This window comes from Castor canadensis, chromosome 5, assembly GCF_047511655.1.
Source record: "Castor canadensis chromosome 5, mCasCan1.hap1v2, whole genome shotgun sequence".
NCBI classification, from domain to species: domain Eukaryota; kingdom Metazoa; phylum Chordata; class Mammalia; order Rodentia; family Castoridae; genus Castor; species Castor canadensis.
The window spans coordinates 125,367,673-125,390,557 of NC_133390.1; the positions used below are offsets into that span (position 1 = coordinate 125,367,673).

Below are 22,885 nucleotides of genomic sequence, written 5' to 3' on the forward strand. Positions count from 1 at the left end.
CACATTTAAATCTTAGATTTGTAGCTGAAAGGTGGGATGGCAAGGTATTGTGCCACCTCCTTGGCAGGGACAAAGCGGAGACCCAGGAGGCAATGTGCATGGTTTAGAAGGGAGAGATACTCAGGTGGGAAGGAACTGCAGAAACTGCTTCTGGTGGAAAGTCAGAAGAGAAGTGAGAACGCATAGCTATGACCTGATAGGTACCGATAGTGTGAATAATGAATACGCTTTTCCAAAGCAATCCAGTCTTTCTGCTGCAGAGCATATTAAAATAACTAAATGTATCTCTGCTTTCAAGTTGTCTGAGCACACAGAGCCCCTAGACAAACAGGCAGCCAAAAAAAAGAATGAAGGGATTGACACAGATGGGAGATCCTAGAAAACACAAGGTTAGTAGTTACAAGACTCAAAAAGGGAAACAGAAAAAGAACATGTGTCAGGCACAAGGCTCTGCCTGGGGAAGGACAAACATGCCATCGATTTTTGGGCAGAGCCTGGCACCTTGTAGGCCCCATTGGTGCTGGTTTCTCTCCTTCTAAAGTCACAGCAACAGAAGCATCAGGGGTCTGTATCCTCAGGAAGAACTGGGGGTTAGGGGGAGTTGGAAAGCATGGTGGGAGGGGAACCTTCCTCAGCAAAGACAGAATCAGGGGTTCAGTTCCTGAAACTTAACAGGCTTGTGTAAAAGCAGTCATACAATACAGTTCAGTGAGTCAACTTCAGAGGGGCACTTATCACAAAGATGGATTGGATCTGCTCATGTGATAAAGCTGCAGAGCTCTGAAGGTGAGTTGAGGTCATTCTGAATTCAGGTTGTTCAGCGTCCTGAATTTTCATTTTGATCACAAAGCAAAAGCACAGAAAAAGCAAATGATCAGTTGTCTTGAGCTACAGCCACTGGGAAAGGAGTGAGAGGCTTCACCATAATCTGTGCCACCCAGATCCCCAGGGTTGGGAGCTGGGTCCACACATCATGTAACACCTTGAATAGCAAAAACAGTTTCGGGGAGGTGATTCCATTATGCTTGGGAAAACAGGATCCAGTGGATAGATAGATAGATAGGTAGATAGAGGCAGGCAGATTTGGGGATTAAACAGATGTCAGGCTTTAGATTCTGATAAATACATCTTTTGAAAAGTAATTGAATGAAAACAGGGATGTTCAATCTGAAAAAGAAATGATTTATGGAGATGGGCTAAATGTCCCCTGGGAGTTTAAGAGCGCTCACAGAAGTAGTTATTTTATCCTTTTGCTCTAGAGCACGAGGACAAGTAACTAGGGGTACAGAGGGGACACATTTGACTCAATATAAAGAATGTTTCTAAAACATCCCAGCATATGGGCTTTATGCTAATAGAGGATAAAGCAGTGGGGTCCCTCTTTTGTAACATTTTAGCCAAAGGTGTTTACCTCTACCTCCCTGGAGTATCCCAGAAGAGGCCATATGCTGGATTACACAGGAGCACAACTCTTCTGAGGGAGACTGGGGAGGAGAGTGGGAGACATGGGGATAGCTTATTTTTAAAATATGTACAATTGGAGTAAAAACATCATATGGAAAGAAAGCTTCTTCCATCATTTGGGAAAAAATATTCTCACAGCCTGTCCAGAATGCCTAACTATACTGCCAGTATGCTGGAAGGTAAATAAATCCTGGGTGCCCATTGAGCTCACTGTCCTTCTGTTGATTAACTAAAATGGTTTTTTATTGTTTGCTTGAATTTGTTTGCTTTTTATAGGAATGATGAATGGGGACTCATATCTCATTCTCCACTCCTCCACCAGCTAATTGACTAGGAAACTCTTGTGGAGCATTTTCTTATTGGCTACGACTGCCTACAATTGTGCCAGCACTTTGCAAGCAATTCCACTAAGAGATTTCCTTATAAGAGTGAAGCATCTCTGTGGCAGAGGACCAAAGAATTCACTCTTAATTTTGCTAAAACAGTACTTCTGAAACTTTAATGTATAAATGAATCACCCAGGGAACTTTCAAAGGCAGATTCTGACTCAGCTAGTTTAAGCAGGGGTTAGAGCTCTGCATTTCCAGTGTGCTCTCAGGTGACACTGGTCTGGACCACATTTCCAGTCACAAGGTAGCAAGAGGTTCTGCTCCAGCCAAGGAAATGTTTAATGATTCAGATGCTGGGCGGCAAAATCTGTGAACTCTCCAGTCATAAAGCAGCTATGCAGCATCATGGCTGGCTCTCTCTCTCTCTCTCTCTCTCTCTCTCTCTCTCTCTCTCTCTGTCTCCACTCAGAGGCATTTGTGTACAGACATAAAAATATATATACATTGAATATACACATATTGATTCAGATTTTCCCACAGCTATGGATCTGTTGTTGTTAATAAATTCAGAGTCCAGTCAAGGACCTCACATTAAACTTGATTTGTTACCTCCACAGTATGTGTTTTGTTTCCAATAACATTGAGTTTGAGTAGGCCAGACCATTTATTTTATAGAGATACTGTCTAGATTTGTCTGATGGTTCTTTCTTAATTGGGTTGTGATTAAATATTCTTGTAAAGATTTTTCTGGTATTTTTTATTATAGGAAGTTTTCTTTATATAATCTTGCAAAAACAAATTCTGTTTGTGTATTCAGTCAAGTTAGTAGTAAGAAAGCTATAGCTGCACATGTGAGTCATAAAACCATTTTTAAAACTCAAGCAAATCCTAACTATGAAAGTCAGGAATAGTAGCTGCTTTTGGAGGGAAGAGAGGAGGCTGGTGCATGTCCGTTTGGAAACGGGAAAGGACTTAGGAGGAGTTTGGCAAAGCTGTATATGATCACCTGTCCAGGTCTTACAGTAATTCAGTAGGCTAGGTGCTTGTTTTATGGGCTTTTCTGTATTTGTGTTTTGTTTTGGAATGAAAAAAATGTATTAGAGAGATACCAGAATAGTAATTTATAGAGTCCATGCTTTGCTCTCGGTCTAAGTATACCATTTTAGATGCTTTTGAGAGGGAACTCTTTGGTTTGGATTTAAGCATTTGCTATAAATAAAGAACTTCAGATTGTAATCTCATTTTATTCTCAGAATCCCCCTTCCAAGGATTAGCCCCATTTTAGGGGTTAGAAATTAAGGTTAGGATGATTCACTCACTCATTTCCCCCAGGTCAGAATGGCTATAAAGCCTTTGTTCTTCCACACCAGCAAGCTGTCTCCCTAGCACTGAATCCACAGGACCATTTAATAACTCTAAAAATTTCCAACCATGTGTGTACCTCAGAGAGAGGCCAGACCTCGTTGCAAATAAAGAGTCATTTGCAAATGTCAGACTCTTAGTAAATAAATATTTTTGAAAAACAAATGTCAAATTCATTTCTTTTTCTTTTTCGGTTTGGTCTCCAAAAGATAAATGTTAGTATGTCAAAAAAAAAAAATACAAACTGACAGAAAACCTCAAGGGGAAATCCCATGGTGTACTTTCCTCTGAAGTGATTGAAAAGTAAACAAGTCATCTTCTCATCCAAGCCTGTGTGCACGCACATACACCCCCAACCCACACACAGCAGAAACGGTGCTGCCAGATGCCTCATGTCCTTTTTATGCCCAAATCTGACACTGATTTCTGAAAAGAATTTAAAACTGAATTTTGGTAGCCATTTTAAATAAAAGTAACTTATTGAAAAAAACAAAACAAAAACATATTAAGACCATCATAGTAAAAAGGCCTAAGTGAATCAGTTAATGTGTCCTGATGAAAACCAAATCAACATAGATGAATTTTAATATTTGAAGTAGTTTAGTGATTCTTCTATTAAAGGCATGGGGGAGAATTGACTAATACTAATTTATCTGAAAGTGACACAGATGATAATTTTCTGTACACCTTGGTGCATTGGTGTGCTGATTGATGAATATCACAGAACATTTAGAGAGATTCTTGGGAAGTTGTCATTGACGCTCTAAACACAAAGATGTCCACACACTAGTGGGTTCTTTTAAAGCAACAAAACATATATGCAACTGGTCAAGATCCTATGAAGGAAACTGCTAACAAGAGATATGCTGAAAGGAAGTCCATCAAGTCATTATGCTAATTATAACATTAAAAGGATAGCATTCATTTATTTATTGACTACCTACTAGGGAAAACTTAGTAAGAGTCTTTATTAAAAACAAGAATGTTGTGGAACCATGCAAAGCCTGATACTGTCCTCTGTAAAGTAGGGGTAAATACCAGAACCCGGTCCCTAGGGTTGCTGGAGATAAAGGGAGATGGTGTTTATATGAATCACTCAGTAGCTGGTCACCAAAGAACATTATAGGCCACTCATCTTTGCTGTTGTTACACAAATTCAAAGGAGGGCCTCCCCTGCACTGCAGAGATCCCTGTCCCCTGAGAAGTTTTGGCAGAGCCACTGATAGTGGTGTGGGGCACCACACAGGGAGCCAGGCAGACCCACCACTGGCATCAGCCACCAGCTTCCCGGGAAAACTGATGAATTTCCAAACCTCTGTCTAGGAAATCCTGACAGAGAGACCAGAGTGCGAATGCCTTGGCTTTCCCACAGGCGCTTTCCTTATGTACATGTATACCATGGACTTTTGTTGTTGTTGTGCTGGGTGGGGTACATTGTGGCATTTACAAAAGTTCTTAAAATATATCAAATATGTCATACCTCCTCCACCATTCTTCATCCCCTTTCCCTCATTCCTGGAGTAGTTTCCACAGATAGCATTTTTCCAATTAGATACATGTGTACACAGTATTTGCATAATTTTCACTGTCCTTCACCATTTCCCTACTTCCTCCCTGCTCCCATCTGTACTAACCCCTCCAGGCAGGAGCTGTTCTGCCCTCCTGTTCTCTGATTTTATATAAGAAAAAGAAAAAAAGATAACATTTTTGCTTAAGATAGCTACACAGACAGTTGCCTTGTGGCATTTCCATTTATAGACCTCATACAAATACAGCAATACTATGAAAAACAGTCATGCTAAGGGGAGGTCACAGATGAGAGGGGAGAGTAAAAGAAGGAAGTTCAGAAAGTGAATATGGTTGATGTACTCTCCATATAAGAATGAATATAGAATTTTTAAACCTGTTGAAACCACCATAAGAAAGGGACTAAGGCATAAAGGAGAAAAATAGAGGAATGAACCCAAGGTGGCTATAATACACGTATGCACGGAAGTACCAGGGATTTCTCGAAGTCTGGTGAAGCCTATAGCCTATAGAATGCATTGCTCTTAACGTTCATGAAATAGAGTATTCGAAAGAAAACCAATTATATTGAAATGCAATTATCAAATATTTTTAAAAGCAAGGTTGTATAGTACTGTGAGTTTCCATAATAATGTTTAACAAGAGCTAGCAGCAGCTCTTGAAATGAAATTATCTGTATGAGTGATGGGTAAAGGCAGTATGCCAAGATGTGTCTTACAAACACAATGCAGTAAGAAAACCCATAGTTTTCATCTATTGGCGACAAAGTCATAGGTACAACTAATATAGGAAGGGTTAAATTTTAGTTAAGGTTAGAGAAAATTAGAAGTGTAATTACTGCCATTTAAATTCACAGAAGCACCAAATTCTATTTATGGAACCCAGGCTAAGACCATTTGCTATTTTAAAGGTGGAACCTCATTTTTTTATGAACCTTGGAGTGATATATGGTTTTATGGCTCATGGAAGGTTCTGATAGTTCAGAAATTATGTCTGAGTCCCCTCTGTGCTAGGCCCTGGGATAGGTTCTGAGGAAAGAAAGAGAAAGACTTGGGTTCTCCCTCATGTAAGACTTTTTCTTACCAGTCAGGAAAAAGATGCGTATTTTCAAAGACACTTCTCAACTGTGGCTCTGAGTTAAAAGCGAGGAAAATGTCTGGCCCAACCCAGAAGGCATCCCTTCAGATGTATTACCCGAGTGTTTTGGATATCCTTGAACAGATGGCTGTAAAAGCACTAAGTCCAGCCTCTAAGAAAAAAAACCACTTTATCAAACTGAGAGGTCACATTAAGTCATTCTTCATTGACTCTCATCAATGTGAAGTTTAGAGACCTTATGGTATGAGGTGAAGAGTTTGGCCCCATCAGAGCTTGCAGCAAACATCAGCCTTGCTGTTGCCTGGGTGATGATCCTGGGAAGTTAAAATGAGTTTTATAGTAATGGCAGTTTCTCCTTCACAGAGTTTTCCTGTCAATTAAAGGTAAATGTAAAACACTTAGCATACAGCCAGTACGTAGTAAGTGTTCAGGTTAGGTGTTTCTCTGTAATTGGGGGCTGGCAAGAAGAAATATTTACTGTGGGTCTCTAAGTGAGCAGGAGACCAAATCTGTGCCTACACCCACACTGTCTCTTTCTCCAGCAGCTACCCAGGGGTTAAGACTGCAGAAGGGCCTGGGTGGCTCCTGTTTAGATTGAACCACAACCCAAGGCTTCCTTCCAGCCCTGGTTGCTATTGTTACAGTATTTCACCACCTCTTTGAGGTTTCAAGATTGGCAGATGTTGTTCAATAATTCCTCCCCCCCACAAATTTTTACATGTAGGTTTTCAGAAAGAAATTACAGGAAATTTGAGGGAGGGGAAAGGAAAGCTTTGGTTTCTGACATTGAACAGGGATTTTGAGAATCTTCTTGTAGTCAGTACCACACATAAACCTCATGGGATTTCTGTTTTTGTGTTTTCTTTAGCCTGAAAAGGAATAGAAATTAGCAAGTGGAATGTTTTTTGTATGTGGCTAGGAATTATAAAATAAAATTACCAGTGATAAATGAGCAGTTCACTCGGATGCTTTAATGAATTGGAAATACAACTAAGTAGTTAAGCAGTTTAAACTTTAAAATGTTCTAATTGCATTCCCTTACATGTGAAAAGAGTAGTTGGACCAAAGTAAAGTCTTTCCAAATTCTGTTAATGTATTACAGGATATTAAAAATAACACCAAGATCAGAGGCCTGCAAACTTTTTCATGAAGGACCAGATAGCAAATGTATTCGCTTTATGAGCTATATCTGATCTGTGTCAAGGAATGTGTGTGTGAATCCAACTATGATGTATTGTAAGAACTTTTGTAAATGTCACAGTGCACCCTCAGTACAACAATAATAAGAAATAAACATAAAAAGGACAGCTTGTAAATATTTGTTTCATACTAAGTTTAATTAAGAGAATAAATACCATTTGAATATCCATGTAGCAGAACAAAGAGGTCATTATCACCTCTAAAAATGAAAATAAAGGGCCAGGCATGGTGGTACAAGCCTATAATCCAAGATACTTGGAAGGTACAGATCAGGAGGATCACAGTTCAAGACCAGTCCAGGCAAAAAGTTAGTGAGTGCTCCCACCTCAACAAAACAAACTGGGAATGGTGGTACAGGTCTGTAATCCTGGCTGCTGGTTCAGCCTGGTTATCAAAATGGACCTGGCCATTGCCCAGGTGGAGCTTTCTTTATCCTGAGAAATAACCAAGTAACTAATCAAGCCAGTTTATGATATGAGGCATTCCAGATGTGTTTCAGATGTGGGGAGTCAAGACAAAGGGGTATCATTTCATTAGTGTCTAATTTTGCTGTGTATTTTTATGGGACAACAGGTACAGTCCACACATCTCCACAGGTGCATGCTTTTCTTTTGCATTCTCCTTTCTGTGATCTCTTCAGTCCCCACCACTTCTACTGCCACAGTCCTACCTGACTCTTGTCCCAATTCAGGCCTCACAGTGTTGAGTACAAATTTGTATTTTCAAGGACCACTTGCCAAATTGTGTACCTCTCTCTGTTTTTTAAGTGCATTGATGTATCATCTCCTAGTTGCTGAAATTCTTAGGTTTTAGGGTTACTTCTCCAGTTTTTAGTGGCCTCAAGTAGACTTAAGGGCTTAGGAATTAGAGTCAGTAAAAGCTGGCATTTCCATTTAGACTTCCTTAAGAACAGGTGGTGACTCACTGGACCTGAACATTCTGGATTGACAGGTCCTAGCTCCAACTCATTCCTGACTTATTTCATTAAGTGATGGCTTCAAATGCCATTCAGATAATCAGTTTCCTTTGAGAAGCTATAACTGTCTACTTTGTATTCTCATCACATTTTTTTCCTCAAATACCTATAATAGGTGAGAATTAGCTATTGGATTATTACAAATGCTTTCTCTGACACTAGGTCTGGTTCCATACCACCTACTCAACTTTTTCCCTTTCTATTCCCCTGTGAAGAGCAATTCTGGAAAAATTCTTTGTACAGGTCACATATTCTTTCTCTTTAACATAACACTTTCCATCAATTATTGGCCTTTCCAGTCCATCAGAGACCAACTCATAAGGTGTCCTTGCCACTTTGCCTTCCGTGTTTCTCTAAGCTTTTTTACACTCCACTAACATATAGACTATATACATTTGCTCCCATCGCAAAGTGCCATATATCACTCAGCATTTGTGTACATGCCCTGACTCCCTCCTCCCCTGGGTGCCTTGCCCACAGTGGATACCCAGTAGTGATGCGTGTAGTGAATGGATCTGACATAAGAACCTGAGGCCTGCTTGTTAATGAGTCCCTTCAAGGGCGGATGAGTGAGACATAAAGTAATAGAATTCTAGCATTCTTGCCCAATGGAAGCACTAAGCAAAAGCTCTCACTAACTATATCTGCCTTTTATGTCTCCTGCCCACTGTGTGTTCCTATCTATGTCCTTCTACCCAGGGGGAAAACAAACCAGACCCAACCAAGGCTGTCACATGAACCAAAGTTTGATGTATAAAACATTGTTGTTAGATCTCAGGAGCCACAGACTCTCCCTCAGCAGCCCACGTCAGAACACGAGCTGTGTTTCCACTTCTTTTACTCTTGTAGTAGTGTTTCCATCGTTGCTATTAATTATTCCTGTTCTATAAAACCATAAATTACATGCGTAGTGAAAAGAGGAGTATTTGGCGGACATAAGGTAACACACTTCCAAAGAGACCCTTTCCAGAGACTCTCTACATCCTCAGTCCCACAGCTTAATGTTTATTGCAGCCCAGATGCTGATCAGAGCAGAACAGCGTGGAACTTGGAAAAAAGCACAGACCATGGCACAACTGTGGCACTGTGTTTCCACCAGATACCATCCATCTGTGCAAGCATTTTGAAGGCAGGCACTCTAGTATTCTGTCTGTATTCCCCATGCCTGCTGCAATGCCTAGACCCTCCCTGCCACTCAGGAGATGTTTCATATCCATTCAGCAATTAAGGATCTGATCAGTGCTGTGGGTTGGGAAGGCAGATACAAAATCAGAAAGTGAGGTCATAGTGATTTATTTCAAATCATGCAAAAATGTTGCATAGGAAAAGTATAGGTGCTATGAGAGTATAAATAGTAAAATATTTTACCAGGTTTTCCTAGGTTTCCCTTAGGGAAAGGCAATGATCAGTGGCAAGGCAGAATGGATGAGTGCACACCAGCATCACTGGGAAAAAAAATTCACAGTATAATATTCATAGAAACCATTCAGATGCTAACATTATAGATGCTTGAGCACAAGCTCACTGCCTGGAAGTTCATGCATCCTGAACCCAACCCTTTCTCTTTGTTTTATCTCCACATCAGAATATACCACCAGCAGTCCTGACTTGTTGTTAGTCATAATCCAAGTGACAGGCGTCAGCCTCCTACCACCACTAGGGATCGCCATAGCTGTCATCGTCACCTTCTACTGCTACCGTGTTCACCGGCAGCAGAAGCTGAGTCCATCCTGGGAAAGCAGCAAGCCTGGGAAGCTCATGGACTTCAGTGAGCACTGTGCCATCATCCTGGAAGATGACCGCTCTGATATCAGCTCCACATGCGCCAACAACATCAACCACAACACTGAGCTGCTGCCTATCGAGCTGGACATCCTGGTGGGGAAGGGGCGCTTCGCAGAGGTCTACAAGGCCAAGTTGAAACAGAACACGTCAGAGCAGTTTGAGACCGTGGCCGTCAAGATCTTCCCCTATGAGGAGTATGCCTCCTGGAAAACAGAGAAGGATATCTTCTCGGACATCAACCTAAAGCATGAGAACATTCTCCAGTTCCTGACAGCCGAGGAGCGGAAGACAGAGCTAGGGAAACAGTACTGGCTCATCACTGCTTTCCATGCCAAGGGTAACCTCCAGGAGTACCTCACACGGCACGTCATCAGCTGGGAGGATCTGCGCAAGCTGGGCAGCTCCCTGGCCTGGGGCATTGCTCACCTCCACAGTGACCACACTCCGTGTGGGAGGCCCAAGATGCCCATCGTGCACAGGGACCTCAAGAGCTCCAATATCCTTGTGAAGAACGACCTTACCTGCTGCCTTTGTGACTTTGGGCTGTCCCTGCGTCTGGACCCTACTCTGTCTGTAGATGACCTGGCTAACAGTGGGCAGGTAAGTTAGATCCAGTGTTCATCCCTCTGACTTTGTGGCTGGCCTAACCCTGCATCTTTATTTTTAATTGCTGGAATTTTTTCTTGATGTTTTTATTAATGTGTATCCACTTTACATACTAATGGGGTTCATTATGACATTTCTATGCATGCATATCGTGTTCACTCCTTCTATGAACCTTATCCCCCCTCCTCCTTTTCCCCTTTCATATCCCAAAGAATTCCCCTTTTACTTTCCTGTCTTCAGATCCTGCCCAACTCAGAATACTCATTTCTTTCTGAGTCCCTCCTCAGTTCTCTTCCATTTGTGAATGATATTTCTTTGTTTCAAGCACTTTTGGTATTTTATCTGTGATTTTTTTCTCCATCTCTTGTAGTTGTTCTTGGTCCTTTCTCCTCTTCACTATTGGTAGTTATATTGATTTACAAATTCTTAAAGGTAGTGTCCTTGAAGTCCAGCTCCTTGTCCATGTGACCACCTAGCATAGTGCCTTGGACAGTGAAAGTGACTGATAAGTATTTGTTGAGTGAACGAACGATTCTGCTTTTGAAGCACTCTCAGATTAAAATGGAACCTTTTTGGTTAAGGAGTTACTGGAAAGTGACTAGAAACTACAAGAACACCCTTTCTGGATGATGGGCCCCACATAGTCACAAAGTGGAGTCCATTGAGAGCACCATTATTTTCTCTGACCAGGTGGCAGGATGTGCTTCTGACACACTCGGAAGTGCTGAACTTCAGAAGTTACTGCCCAGTCAGCCCTCTGTGTCCATGGCAGCACATGCAGTGTTGAGGTCAGCATGTTGAAATGCAAACAAACTAATATGCCAGGCCAGTTTCAAATCACTTGGCCTTAGATCATTGGCATGTAGGACAATTGTTAGTTAGTCAAACTGTGTATGCTGCAATATCAAACATTTGAGCCCAAAGAGTTTTTCCCAGAAATAGTTTTTCCTCCAGCCAACATGGGAGGCAGAGAGTGGGAGAATAGCTGTTTGAAGCTAACCCAGGCAAAAAGTTAGCAAGACCCCATCTCGGTAAATAAGCTGGGCATGGAAGCATGCCTGTGGTCCCAGCTACTCAGGAAACTGTAGGTAGGAGGATTACCCTCCAGGCTGACACTGGGCAAAAACAGAGGACCCTATCTGAAACATGACTGAAAGCAAAAAAGGGTCTGAAGGCATGGTTCAAGTGGCAGAGCACTTACCTAGCAAGCACGAGGCTCTGGGTTCAAAGCCCAGTACCATTGAGAAAAATTTATCTATATATTTACTTTGCACTGCGGGTCCCATGTTTGGTTATTATCAATCATAGAGATTAGCACAAGGCTTAATTTCAAAATATGACACCCATCAAAATTATATGATTCAGATTTGGTCTTTTATAAAAGTATGAAAATACTTTTTATACAATTTTAATTCATAGAGATTCATGAAATTATACTATATTCTTACACATTTATCCCATGGAATGTGCCATGGGATAAACAGAAATTAAAACAGTATATAACAGTATATAACTAATCAAAACTGATGGCAATTACTTTCATCCTGGAGTTTCAAGAATAAAAAATGTTTAATTTTCAAAAGCAAGACTAAAACTCTAAAAAGTCATAGATGTGGTCTCACAGGTTATCTGTGAGGGTGTTACTCAGTGATGTGGTGACATGTCATGGAGCTAGATGAGGCTTTTGCACATCCTTAGTTTTCATGTTTTGTTTGTAGTCTTTAAAAAATTTTCAGGGAGAGAACATCCATTTTTAAAGATAACCATATGTGCTGTATCTTTCTGTGCAGGTCTTACTGTTTAAAACAGAATTATGTTTTTTTAATATCAGCTCATGCTGTGAAAATAAATATGTACCCGGAATTCAATGATAGGCCTCAATATCTGTTTTGGCTTTAGGTGGGAACTGCAAGATACATGGCCCCAGAAGTTCTAGAATCCAGGATGAATTTGGAGAATGTTGAGTCCTTCAAGCAGACTGACGTGTACTCCATGGCTCTGGTGCTCTGGGAAATGACATCTCGCTGTAATGCAGTGGGAGGTATGTATGGACCACCATCATGGTTCAGTCACAGTACTGTCTTCAAAATGATACTATGTTGTTTGCTTCAAGTATGATTCTGCAGGTGTGCCACAAAACTGTTAACTCCACAATGAGAGATATTTTGATATCTGGCAGTACACAACCCACTCTGTAACTATTTGAAATTAGGCTAAATAGTCAAGGTTTTAAGGTGAAATCCATGTTTGGGACATAAAGCTTTGTATCTCCTTTCATAAGGCCTTATAAGCACTTTTGTTGGGCGCATATCTTCACAAATATTTTAATACTTAGCAAGTAATGACCACAGTAATGTGTGTAAGAATTATTTCTATTTATCACGTAACAATATTATTCAGATAAGTTTCTTTTCTTATTTTAAGGGTTCTCAGAATTACAAGATCAAGAAAAAGGAGTTCACTAAAAAATTTATTTTTATGACGTGACTTTTTTTGTTGGGCAAAATAAGCAGAATGACTTGACCTATTTGTTTAACTTTTGAAAACTCTGGTGAAGGGAGATTATTGAGGATCCCCTCACTGGCTAAGCCTCCAATACTAGTTAGGAGGCCAACTTTTCTTTCTTTCCTCTGTAAACTCCAGATGGTCTGGCTTGCTTGCTCTTTTCCCTACATTTCAAGTACTTACTTTACTTTTCTTGTTTGATATTATCCTTAAAACACACTATGGTTTCCCCAGACTCCCTTGCTATATCTTCTCTGTAAGTTTCATGCTACATCTTCTCCATTGTTAGAGGCCATGATTGATCTTGAACTCAAGGATGTACGTAAGGGATGGGCATTCCTGGGATGCAGGGCCAACACCATTATTTTAGGGAGTATCGCCCACTGGTGATATAGCAGTTGAGAATGGCAGACATCTATATTGCTATACCTTCTTCAACTCTCCTCTCCATAATTTCCATCAGGGTCTTAGGTCTCACCTGAGAAATGTGTGCCTCTCAGCCTGGTTCTGACAGCTGCCAAATGAAGTCAAGCTAAGCTCTATTCTTTTTTAATTTCTTGTGTTGTAATATTAGACTTAGAAAATGAAGTCCCAATCTACTCTTAACCTGGCTTCTTCCACTGTAACATCTGACCTAAACCGTAGATAGAACTATCAAAACTAGGAAGTTAACATTGGTTCAGTGCTCTTTTTCACCTCTAGACCTTTTTTTGAACTTTCAAATCTCTAGCAATGCCCTTTTCTGAAACAAGATCCAGTCCAGTCTACACATTGATTTAACATACTTGTGTCTCATTTACCTCAACCTGAACTGGTCTTTCATGACCTTGAGTTTGTAAAGCATTTAGATTTATTACTGTACAGACTGCCTCTGACTTTGGATTTCTCTGGATTTTTCATTACATTGAGGTTACATATGTGAGGCAAGAATGCCACAGATAAGATTTGTGTCGGCAGAGCAGCTTGTGTCTGCCAGGTTCTCCCCTGTACAGGTACCATTTTATAATTAACACATACCTTTGGGAAAGATACTTTGAACTGTTTCTGATGATATTAAAAACCTTCATAGATACTAGACCTTTTTCTCATAATTTTCCTCATTAATTTGATGATCTGTCAATAACCATTGCCTGCAACAATTACTGTAATATTTCTCTAGTGGAGTTTTCTGTTTTCATTATTCCTTCATTTATTGGTAAATATTCTACTGTGAAGATCTGTCACCTCTCTCACCATCCCTTGCTACTTATTTATTCATTATGTATTTATATCAGTTTGGCATTGTGAATAACTACTTCATTGAATGGGTATCCAATACTGTCATTATTTCTTGCTCAAATTGCCACCATTTTGGTTACTAGTCCAAACTTCCCAACTTCTATCCTCTGATTCTTCATCTCTTTCCAGACACATTAGGCTGACCCTCTGGATGGGTCCAGGTCACCTCCTCCCTTCCTGGCCCCCAGTGTGGAGGTGGTGCTTCCTCTCTGGCTGACACTGTTATTTTCTGGTTTCCTGCCTGAGATTTCTTCCCCATACTTCCAAAAGTAACTTCGCTTTTCCTGGTGCAGTGAAATTTGTTTAACCAAGTTTCAGCCTCTGAGAATAATTTTCTGCTTGAAAGCCTTGACAGTTCCAAAATGAATCTTTAGACTGATGTGAATTGTGTCAGAGTTGATACTGTTGTCACTGTGGGAATAAATTTACCTAGATTTCAGTATCTTCTCCTGTGCTTTCAAGCCCATTATCCTATAAACATGAGCTGAGATTGTGTCTCTGTGTTTCGCTGTGTTGGTTCGGTGCTTGTTAAGGCCCTGTGTGAGCTCCCAGCCTTCACTGTTATCAATGACTGCAACCTCTTCCTGTTGATATTTGCTGAGTATGGAAGAATTTAGGCTAATGAGGAAGAAGTGAGTTCACCAACTTTCCCGAGGTCTAAAAAGGGAATACAGTATAAACAAGTTTTCCTAAGGACAGAACAGGATCTGGTTTATTCAAGAGTCTCAAAATAAATAAATAAATAAATAAAACCTCTATAGCCTTCTACAGCCTTTAGGATAAGAACAGATGGCTTTAGGGAAATCAGAAAGAAGCCGTCCTGGTCTTCATTTTGTTTGATCCTGTGTCTCCCATGCCCGCTGAGGCTGCTGAAATCAAGGCTGTTTATCCCTCCTCACTTTTATCCTGACACAAAGTCCTTCCCTTGATTAAGTGTGTGAACTCATGTTGTATGCCCCACCACTTACATTGCCCTCTTCCTCTAAGCATTTAGTGTTCCTTATTTTGTCTTGTTTTATTGCTTTTATTTCTTTTTGCTGCATCTTAAAAATGATAAAGACAATTTTTTTTATCTTAGTCCTAATTTCAGAAACTTTTCTTTTATATTCAAAGAGTCCCTCAGAAGGCATATAACCTTTGAAGACAGATGCATTCCCTGCAAGCTGGGGCTTTTTTGTTGGCTTCTCTCTAGAATTATAAATGGAAAGGCAGGTCTTGACTTCTAGAAGCCTGCAGTCCACCAGAAGAAGACTTTGGTTTCTCCCCTTTGCTTTTTAAAAATTGACTCATGAAGATCTATTTCTTACCTGTATAATAATAGAAAATAAATAATAAATCAGTCTGGTTGATGTTGAACTTTATAAGGTATAATGAAGAGAAAGAGCTCTACAGTTTTTCTTAAGCTTCAACTTCATTCTGGTGACAACATATGTAACTACTCTTTTTCATTGGCTATCTCATTCCAAAATGGAATGTTGACTGTAATTCCTTAGTATGACTGTCTTGAACAGGACTTCATCCTCCTTACCGTTAGGGTGTAGTTAGCTAGGTCCTGAACCCAGGAGAGTATCCATACGGTGGGATTGGGATATTGCCCCAAGCAGACTTAGGGTAAAGACAATGAAACCACAGCAATGTCCCTCAAAGACCACTCAGACACTTGGGTCAATGTAACAACATTTATTCACACTTCAAATGTATACTTACAAGGTCCAAGAGGGAGTCACAGCAAGAAGGAGTCAGTCACCTTGCAGGGCACTGCAGTAGGTAAGGCTTGTGCTTCACTAGGGAGCCACACCAAGCAGTCAGTTCGTTGAGGCTGAGATTGCCAGGAGCTCATTCCACTCAGCAAGATGTCTCTTACTTAGGAGAGAGAGATCCTTTGGCTAGGAGAGGCACGTACATGAGAGAGTCCCTTGATGCTAATGTATGTTGCTTTTGAGCATTGGAGGACATTAGAAAGCACACTCTGCTGGGTCCTCAGCAGGTGCCCTTTTTATGTTCCCCTCTTATGTCATTTAGTCCTCTACTGATTGGTTACACCTTTGGGTGTAAACTAGGTGGGGGTCCATGGTAGGCTGCTCATCATGTCTTAGCATTAGTGTCGCCATATTGGGCATTTCTTGGCTGCATGCCTTTACCGGTCCTGTTCATATAAGTCAGTTAATAGTTCATCCAGTTTATTCTAAGTAGAACTTGTAACTGAACAAAGTAGAATACTGAGCATTCAAGAAAGTAGGGGTCACAAGAGAATGTGATGTTTGCCTGTCTTTAAGCGACTTGGATCTGCTGTTGTAGTTAGTCCCACTCCTCCATGGATGCTAAGACCGAGGCCATGCTTGTCTGCCCAGGCTCATCCTCACACGTCCTGCTTTTCTCATCACAAATGCCCTTTAGGTCTCATCTCCAGGCTCTGTCTCAAGCTTTTTCCTGGGACTGGTGTCCTGAAACAGACTTCCCAACAGCCAGAGGTTGTTCAGATGAGATAACATCTTCTAGGAAAGGCAGAGGGAACTGGGACTGGATGCCATGTCAGCTGAATGGAGTGTGATGCCAGGGTCAGCCTGGGGGTTAGGTCAACTCTCAAGGATACAGGGGTATTCTCTGACTTGCCCCTTTCTCAGGTAGCCTCTCCTCATAGGGCAGCACAGGGGAGGCAGGAGAAAGACACAACACTGCCCTCTAGAAGCTTGGCTCATCAGGGGAGAGTGTGTGAATAAGTGACAGTAGCCCTGTCTGAAGCTAGCTATTCCAGCTCCTTTAGTACAACATTCCACCAGGGAGCTGATAAGATGGGTTATAATCAGTGAAGAGTCCAGAGAGAAAGGTTTCCTGGTTTAGTCCCTATGAAGAAAGCCAGAGAGGAACCGCAGGACCATTGCTTAAAAATATGCTTCATGTGTCACGTCCTCATCTAATCTACATAAGGTACTTTGAAGTATGTGCAGTGTTTAACCTCGTTTTACAGATGCAAAAAATAAAACTTAGAAGGTGGGAAATCTGAGGATCCAGGAATCAGAGCCCTGTGGTATTGACTGTCACCCATGGGCAGAGCTGTCCTGACTAACAGAGAGCATGTCAACAGTCATAGCTACAAGTACCCTGATTACTGTGAGGTGGGTACTCAGCCACTCTGCCTTCTGGCATCTACACACGAGGCACCCTCAGTGATGACCTCACCTCTGAAAGCCTGCATCAGTGGGTTTTCCTGTCTCCCCTGGGTGAATCCCTGTCAGCAGAGGGTCAAGGCCATTTGTTTTAAGTCAAGGCTTTAAAATCTGAGATAACTTTCTTTCTCATCCTTATTTTTCCGAGGATATACTGAGTCATTCTTTCACTCCGGAAATATTTATTGAGTACCTGTTGTGTCTTAGGCATGATTCCAAATGCTTAGTGCCTTACCATGTTTATAGCTCAGGCTAGCTTAAGCTAGCCACAAACTTGCCATCCTCCTGCCCCAGCCACCTGACAGTTGGGATTACAGGTGTGTGCTACTTCTCCCAGCAGAAACAGCAGCTTAAAAATCACTCTCTTTCCACAAGTGACAAGGAATCTAGAAAGGAGGTTATATTCTAGAAAACAGGTAATGAATAAATAGATATATGATATGATGTTGGGTAGATGGGGTGATCGTGATAATTTTAGAAGGAAAGATACAGTAGCTTTGGGGGACAGATAATGACAGAAGGTGTTATTTCAGACACTTTGATTATCTGAAGGAGTACAAAAGAAAACCAAGACAAGAAGTCTTCAGGGTTGTTTGAAGAGGACACAAGACTGAAGGAGGTGAGGGATGTGAAAAGTCATGGCATGGTCGTTCAGCAAGGACTGTCCCTTTCACAGAGTCTCTCTGTCCCTGGCCGGGCTGATGGGCTTTGTGTGCTTGGCTTGGTGTCCAGGAAAGTGTTTGCAGTGCAGTGTGTGGGAGGCGGATGAAGGCGGTGTTCAGGGCCCCTTTGGTGAACACAGCAGGCCCCACACTCACATCATCCCCAGCCAGAATTGCCCCACAGTAAACTCCCTTCCAAATCCCTGACCATCAGGCCTTTGACTTGAAGTTGACACACAGCAGCTGTCTAAGCAAGAGCTTAACCCTGCTCCTCAGTGTGTGTGCCCTTGGGTTGCTACAGCCTTGTGAGGACAAGAAAATACAAATGAACCAAGGAGAAAGCAAGGGACTGAGTAAAAGAGAATAAGGAGAGTGGCCAAGAGAAGACTGAGGAGAGGCCAGGATGAAGCACTTTATTTTCCTGAACTTCAGGGCAACACCATTTGGAAAGCAAATGGAAAACTCAGGAAACTGTCAACAGCCTTATTGCCCTGCTAAGTCAGAGCAAAGCAAAACAACAGCTGTGTGCCAGATGCTGACGTTGGAGGAACACATACCACTGCTGTCCCAGAGGCTGGCCTCTGATCCTGCACTGTGGAGAAAAAGGCAAGCTCTGTCTCTAGAGAGAAGCCCAGAAACTTCCTGAAAGAAAGACAGAGAAGCAAGGCCTAGTATCGTGGCTTCCATCAGGAAAAGGCTGCAGGGAGAGGCAGAGGACTAGAGCGGAAGGAAGAGAAAGTCCTTTTCGAGCTGTGAAGCAAAAAGGTTTCTTAGAAAAGATGTTGTTTTAGGCTCCGAGACACACTGAGGTGTCAGCCTCTAACACCCTAGTTTGAGATGCAGTCTGAGGATAGGACGGGGACTTAGTTTGATTAAACAATCCTGCTATGGAGGCATCTGCCTTGACTTGGGTGCCCCCAGCCTAGAAAAGAATTCCAGTGCAAATAGTTTATTTCAAAGTAAATGCCAGTGAGGGAACAAAGAAATGAGTCCGGAAAGGAAGGAAGTAGGCCCAGGGTAGGCCTTGAGCAGGTGACCACTGCAGGCTACTGAGGGCGCTGTGTGGAGTGTAGAAGACAAGCCTTGGACCCAGAGGACACGGGGTTCACTTTCCACCTCCCACCTATCTTTGGAGCAGGGCTGACCCCCAGGACCCCAGCCTGCTTCTCTTGGACTCAGGCCAGTGTGACTCAGGGAGTGCAGAGGGGAGTATGGCTTCTTCCGGTGCACTCCGAGTAATGATGATGGGCACCTGTGCCTTCTCACTTTTTTGATACAAAAAATGAGGCACAAAGTCTTCTTTAATAAATTTGCTTTTTTTAAATTGACACATGCTAATCATATGCATTTGTAACATTCTAATGCTTGTTTATCACGTCATGTCGTGTCAAGGCCTGCCCATCACCTGGAACATGTGTCATTTCTTTGTGCTTGGAACATTCAAACTCTCTCTACTGGCTGTTTTTAAGTAGAAGATGAATTGTTGACTACAAGGTACAATCTTGCCATCTCTCGGTCCTCCTCTCTAGTCTTCAAGGATGGTTGAAAACAAGCAATGATACACAGCGTCAGCACTTTCTTCTGTGATAAACTCAGTTTTCCTCTTTAAACTCATTACTTACTCTCTTGTATGCAATTCAAGTTTTTTTCTTGAAGGATGGTTCTTAGCATAGACGGGATGGGTGTAGTACTTTGTCTGGGCAAAGCCCCTCCACCTTTCAATGGACTTCTCTGTAGCCCTTCACAGAAGGGATCCAAAGCAAGGCATAATTTGATTAAACTGTGCAGAAGAGCTGCACTGACTCTGCTGCCAAACCATGCCCTCCTCTGGTGCCCATGATTACGATGACATACTTGCTCTTTCCCCACCTCCACCACCTCTCCCTGCTACTTCCCCAAACCTCAGAAGCATAAGTTTTGGGGTTTACTGCTGGTAAATCATAACAGTGAGGGGAAGGCCAATTTTTGTAATCGGTACTTTTTTGCATAGTTTGTTTAGAAGCTGCAAACCATAACCATACAGCAGCCTCCAAAGGATCCCTCTTCCTGAGGTCCTTCAGTGGGAAGAGCCTCGTCAGATCAGGGAGGCATACAGTTGTCACATTTGTGACAGGCACCTTCTCAATGGGGGTTTGCCCCCACCCTGCTTGCTGCGGTTGGGGGAGAAAGCATTTTCAGAAAGGCTTGGCAGAGAGGAGAAAGTATGAAAAGTTCCCTAAAGAGGCAAAGCAATTTCAGCAGAGTAACAGTAACACTATGCACCATTCTTCATGTTCTTCCTGGAATCTGGCAAGCTTTGGGCCTCAGTTTTCTCAGCTGTGAAGTGAGTGTGGCTCACATCTCTGAGGGCCGTTCTTCATTGTTCTCTGACTCCTTTGAAACCCTTCACATTTACTTAATAGTAGTAATACTTTTTTCCTCCATCAAGACATAGCTCCAATTCCTGTGAAAGATTTGGAGCAGTGCTGTTCCATGTTGGTCTATGGAAGGTACAACTAGGGGAGGTGGGTGTTACTAACAGCAAGTGGATGTTGCCAGAAACCCAGTAGGACTCATTTGTCTTGGGATTCATTTCTGTGTTTTACCCAGGTTTCTCCTCAGTGAATTGAGGGCAAAACACCTAATAGTTTATAAAAATAGATTGAAGTGCTCATTTATAAACAATAAAGGAAAAATTTAAATTATTTCTCTCATTCAACTTAAGTTACTTTTGTGAGAGAAACCATGGGTTAGGATTGGAAATGAAATTTGCTGTTCTGTTAATTTTCATTTAGTAATTTCATAGTCTTAATTAATCACATGCATTTTCTAAATGAAAAATATGTTAAGCACCAACATGAAAAGTAAGTAGTGGGGGATAAATGATGAGTTTGAACCTGGTGATTTTGTAAAGGTAGACTATGCACTGCAGCCTCTGAAGCCATGGGGAGCCAGAGGGAGTCACACAGGTTCAGGCCACCAACTTGTTACATCACTCACTCTGCTTCATTCCCCAGGACTATATGGGTTTGGTACATAAGGTCTCCTCCTCAGATCATCAGTACCCCATAGCCAGCCAAGGGCTCCCTGTCCTCTGCTCTCTACCCTCAGAGCTCAGGCTCCACTCAGGCAACTGTGGCCACCTCATCTGGGTAAGGTCAAAACAAAGAGCCCATCCACTGCATGCCAAGAGATATAAGAAATGCCCCTGGGAGGCACCTATAAGTGGTCATCTCCTGAGTCCTCATGCCAAATGGTGTTGCTGAACTAGCCACAAAGTAGATGCAAGAACCACAGCCTGAGTAGCAGGGGGACACAAAGCCAAGTGGTAAGTCATCTTGGCACACCTTTTGGGGAAGGAGCAAAAAGTAGGGGTGGGACCAGGGTGTTCAAAATGAGAAGAAAGAGCAAAAAAAGAATTGCAAAACTCCATATTAAGAAAAAAAGCAAAATGACCTAGCTGTTTTAGAAATTTAGATGAATATAACATTTCTCAAGAATTGAAGAAAGGTCAGCTTAAAACATGAGAATGGGAAAATGGCCATAGGTTCAATTGATGATCATCCAGACGCTTCTAATTTAAACTTAGAAGGAGGCATAAAATTCCTAGAGCCACCCAACCTGGCTCAGGAAGTCAGACCCTCTTCCAGCACCTTCCAGATGCTGGTTAGCCTCTCTTTCCCTGTAAAATCTCCCTCCTGTCCAAGACGGGCAACAGGCCTTGTATTCCTGGGGAGTAGAAGGAAATGTACACCTTTCCACAGCTTAGGAAAAGTGGAAGAAACCCATCATGCATGCCCGTGCTCTGGGGAGGGACTACTGCCATTGTCTCCTTTTCCACAGGAGTCATTCATTACTTTTTCTTTAAGCAGATACAGTCCCAGTGTCATCTTCACCAAGCCTGCAGGGAAGCCTGAACTGGTCCACACAGAACCTAAAAGTTAAGAAAAACACTGTGGTTTTATGGTCACTTTGAAAATTAAGACTTGAAGTGGCCTGCAACAGCCTTGGGTTACAGTCTTGAACTCGAGGCTTTCTCTTTGTTCTCAAGGACTGTCAACCCTGAGACTGACAGCTGGGCTTCACTCCCATCCTGCCATTTTCCTTCCCTGCTTTTAGTACTGTTCTGCCTATCACTTCTGAGCATAGGTATGGGAATTGTGGGCCATTGAGGGAGAAAGAACTCTGAAATGTTCAGTGAAAAGGAGAAAGCCCAAGAGCTTCCTAAAAAGGCACAGGGTGTCATCAGAGCAACAGCAGTGCTATGCTCGGTCCCCAGGGCTCTTCCAGGTCAGCACTTCCAGCTTCTCAAGACAGGGCTACCACAAGGCGCCCTGGAGGTGGCTTTGCAGCCAGAGACAGATGGTGCAGTTTAGCTTGATTTCTACCAATTCATATTCATCTAATGACTGCCGTGAAATAAGGCAAAGTTTAAGGCACTGAGCAGGGAGGGAAATGAAAGACACAAGCCTATCATCTGTCGTGGGCCTTAGGAATGCAGTCTGATGAAGGAAAGAAGTAAGACATGCACCATGCAAATCAAGATCCAAACACCTCAAGAGCAGTGTGGATGTGCTTGGACATTTGAAGTCAAAAGCAGCCAGGCAGAAGGGCAGCTTGTGTTCATGTCAGTGTGCTGAGAGGCCTTCATACCAAATGTTCCTGTTTCAAATTATAAAAAGAAAGTGTCCTGGGAGCTCTTCTATTTGGGCAGGGCTGAAGAAGATAAATACGCAAGAAGGGCTCTGGGAAAGGGGAAGAAAGAAAAGAAAAGAAAACAAAAACAAGCTATTCTTTTTCAAAGTGTCTTTTTACCATGAAAGCCACTTTGATTTTTAGCCTGCCAGGGAAAATTATTGGATTTTTCTTTTTCTTTCTTTTTCTTTTTTTACTCATTAAACAATATTATCTTGAAACTAAAGGCCAAAGATCCTGCTTACTTTGGGA

General features: G+C 42.0%; 1 protein-coding gene across 3 annotated transcripts in view; it reads left to right on the forward strand.

Annotated features, from left to right (window-relative positions):
* Positions 1 to 22,885, forward strand: part of Tgfbr2 (transforming growth factor beta receptor 2) — a 79,971-nt gene that overhangs the window by 50,274 nt on the left and 6,812 nt on the right. For all 3 annotated transcript variants that reach the window (XM_074074044.1, XM_074074043.1, XM_074074045.1), the window contains 2 exons: positions 9,542 to 10,341; positions 12,247 to 12,388. In XM_074074044.1, the coding sequence (XP_073930145.1) occupies positions 9,542 to 10,341; positions 12,247 to 12,388 (942 nt within the window). The remainder of the gene's footprint in view (positions 1 to 9,541; positions 10,342 to 12,246; positions 12,389 to 22,885) is intronic.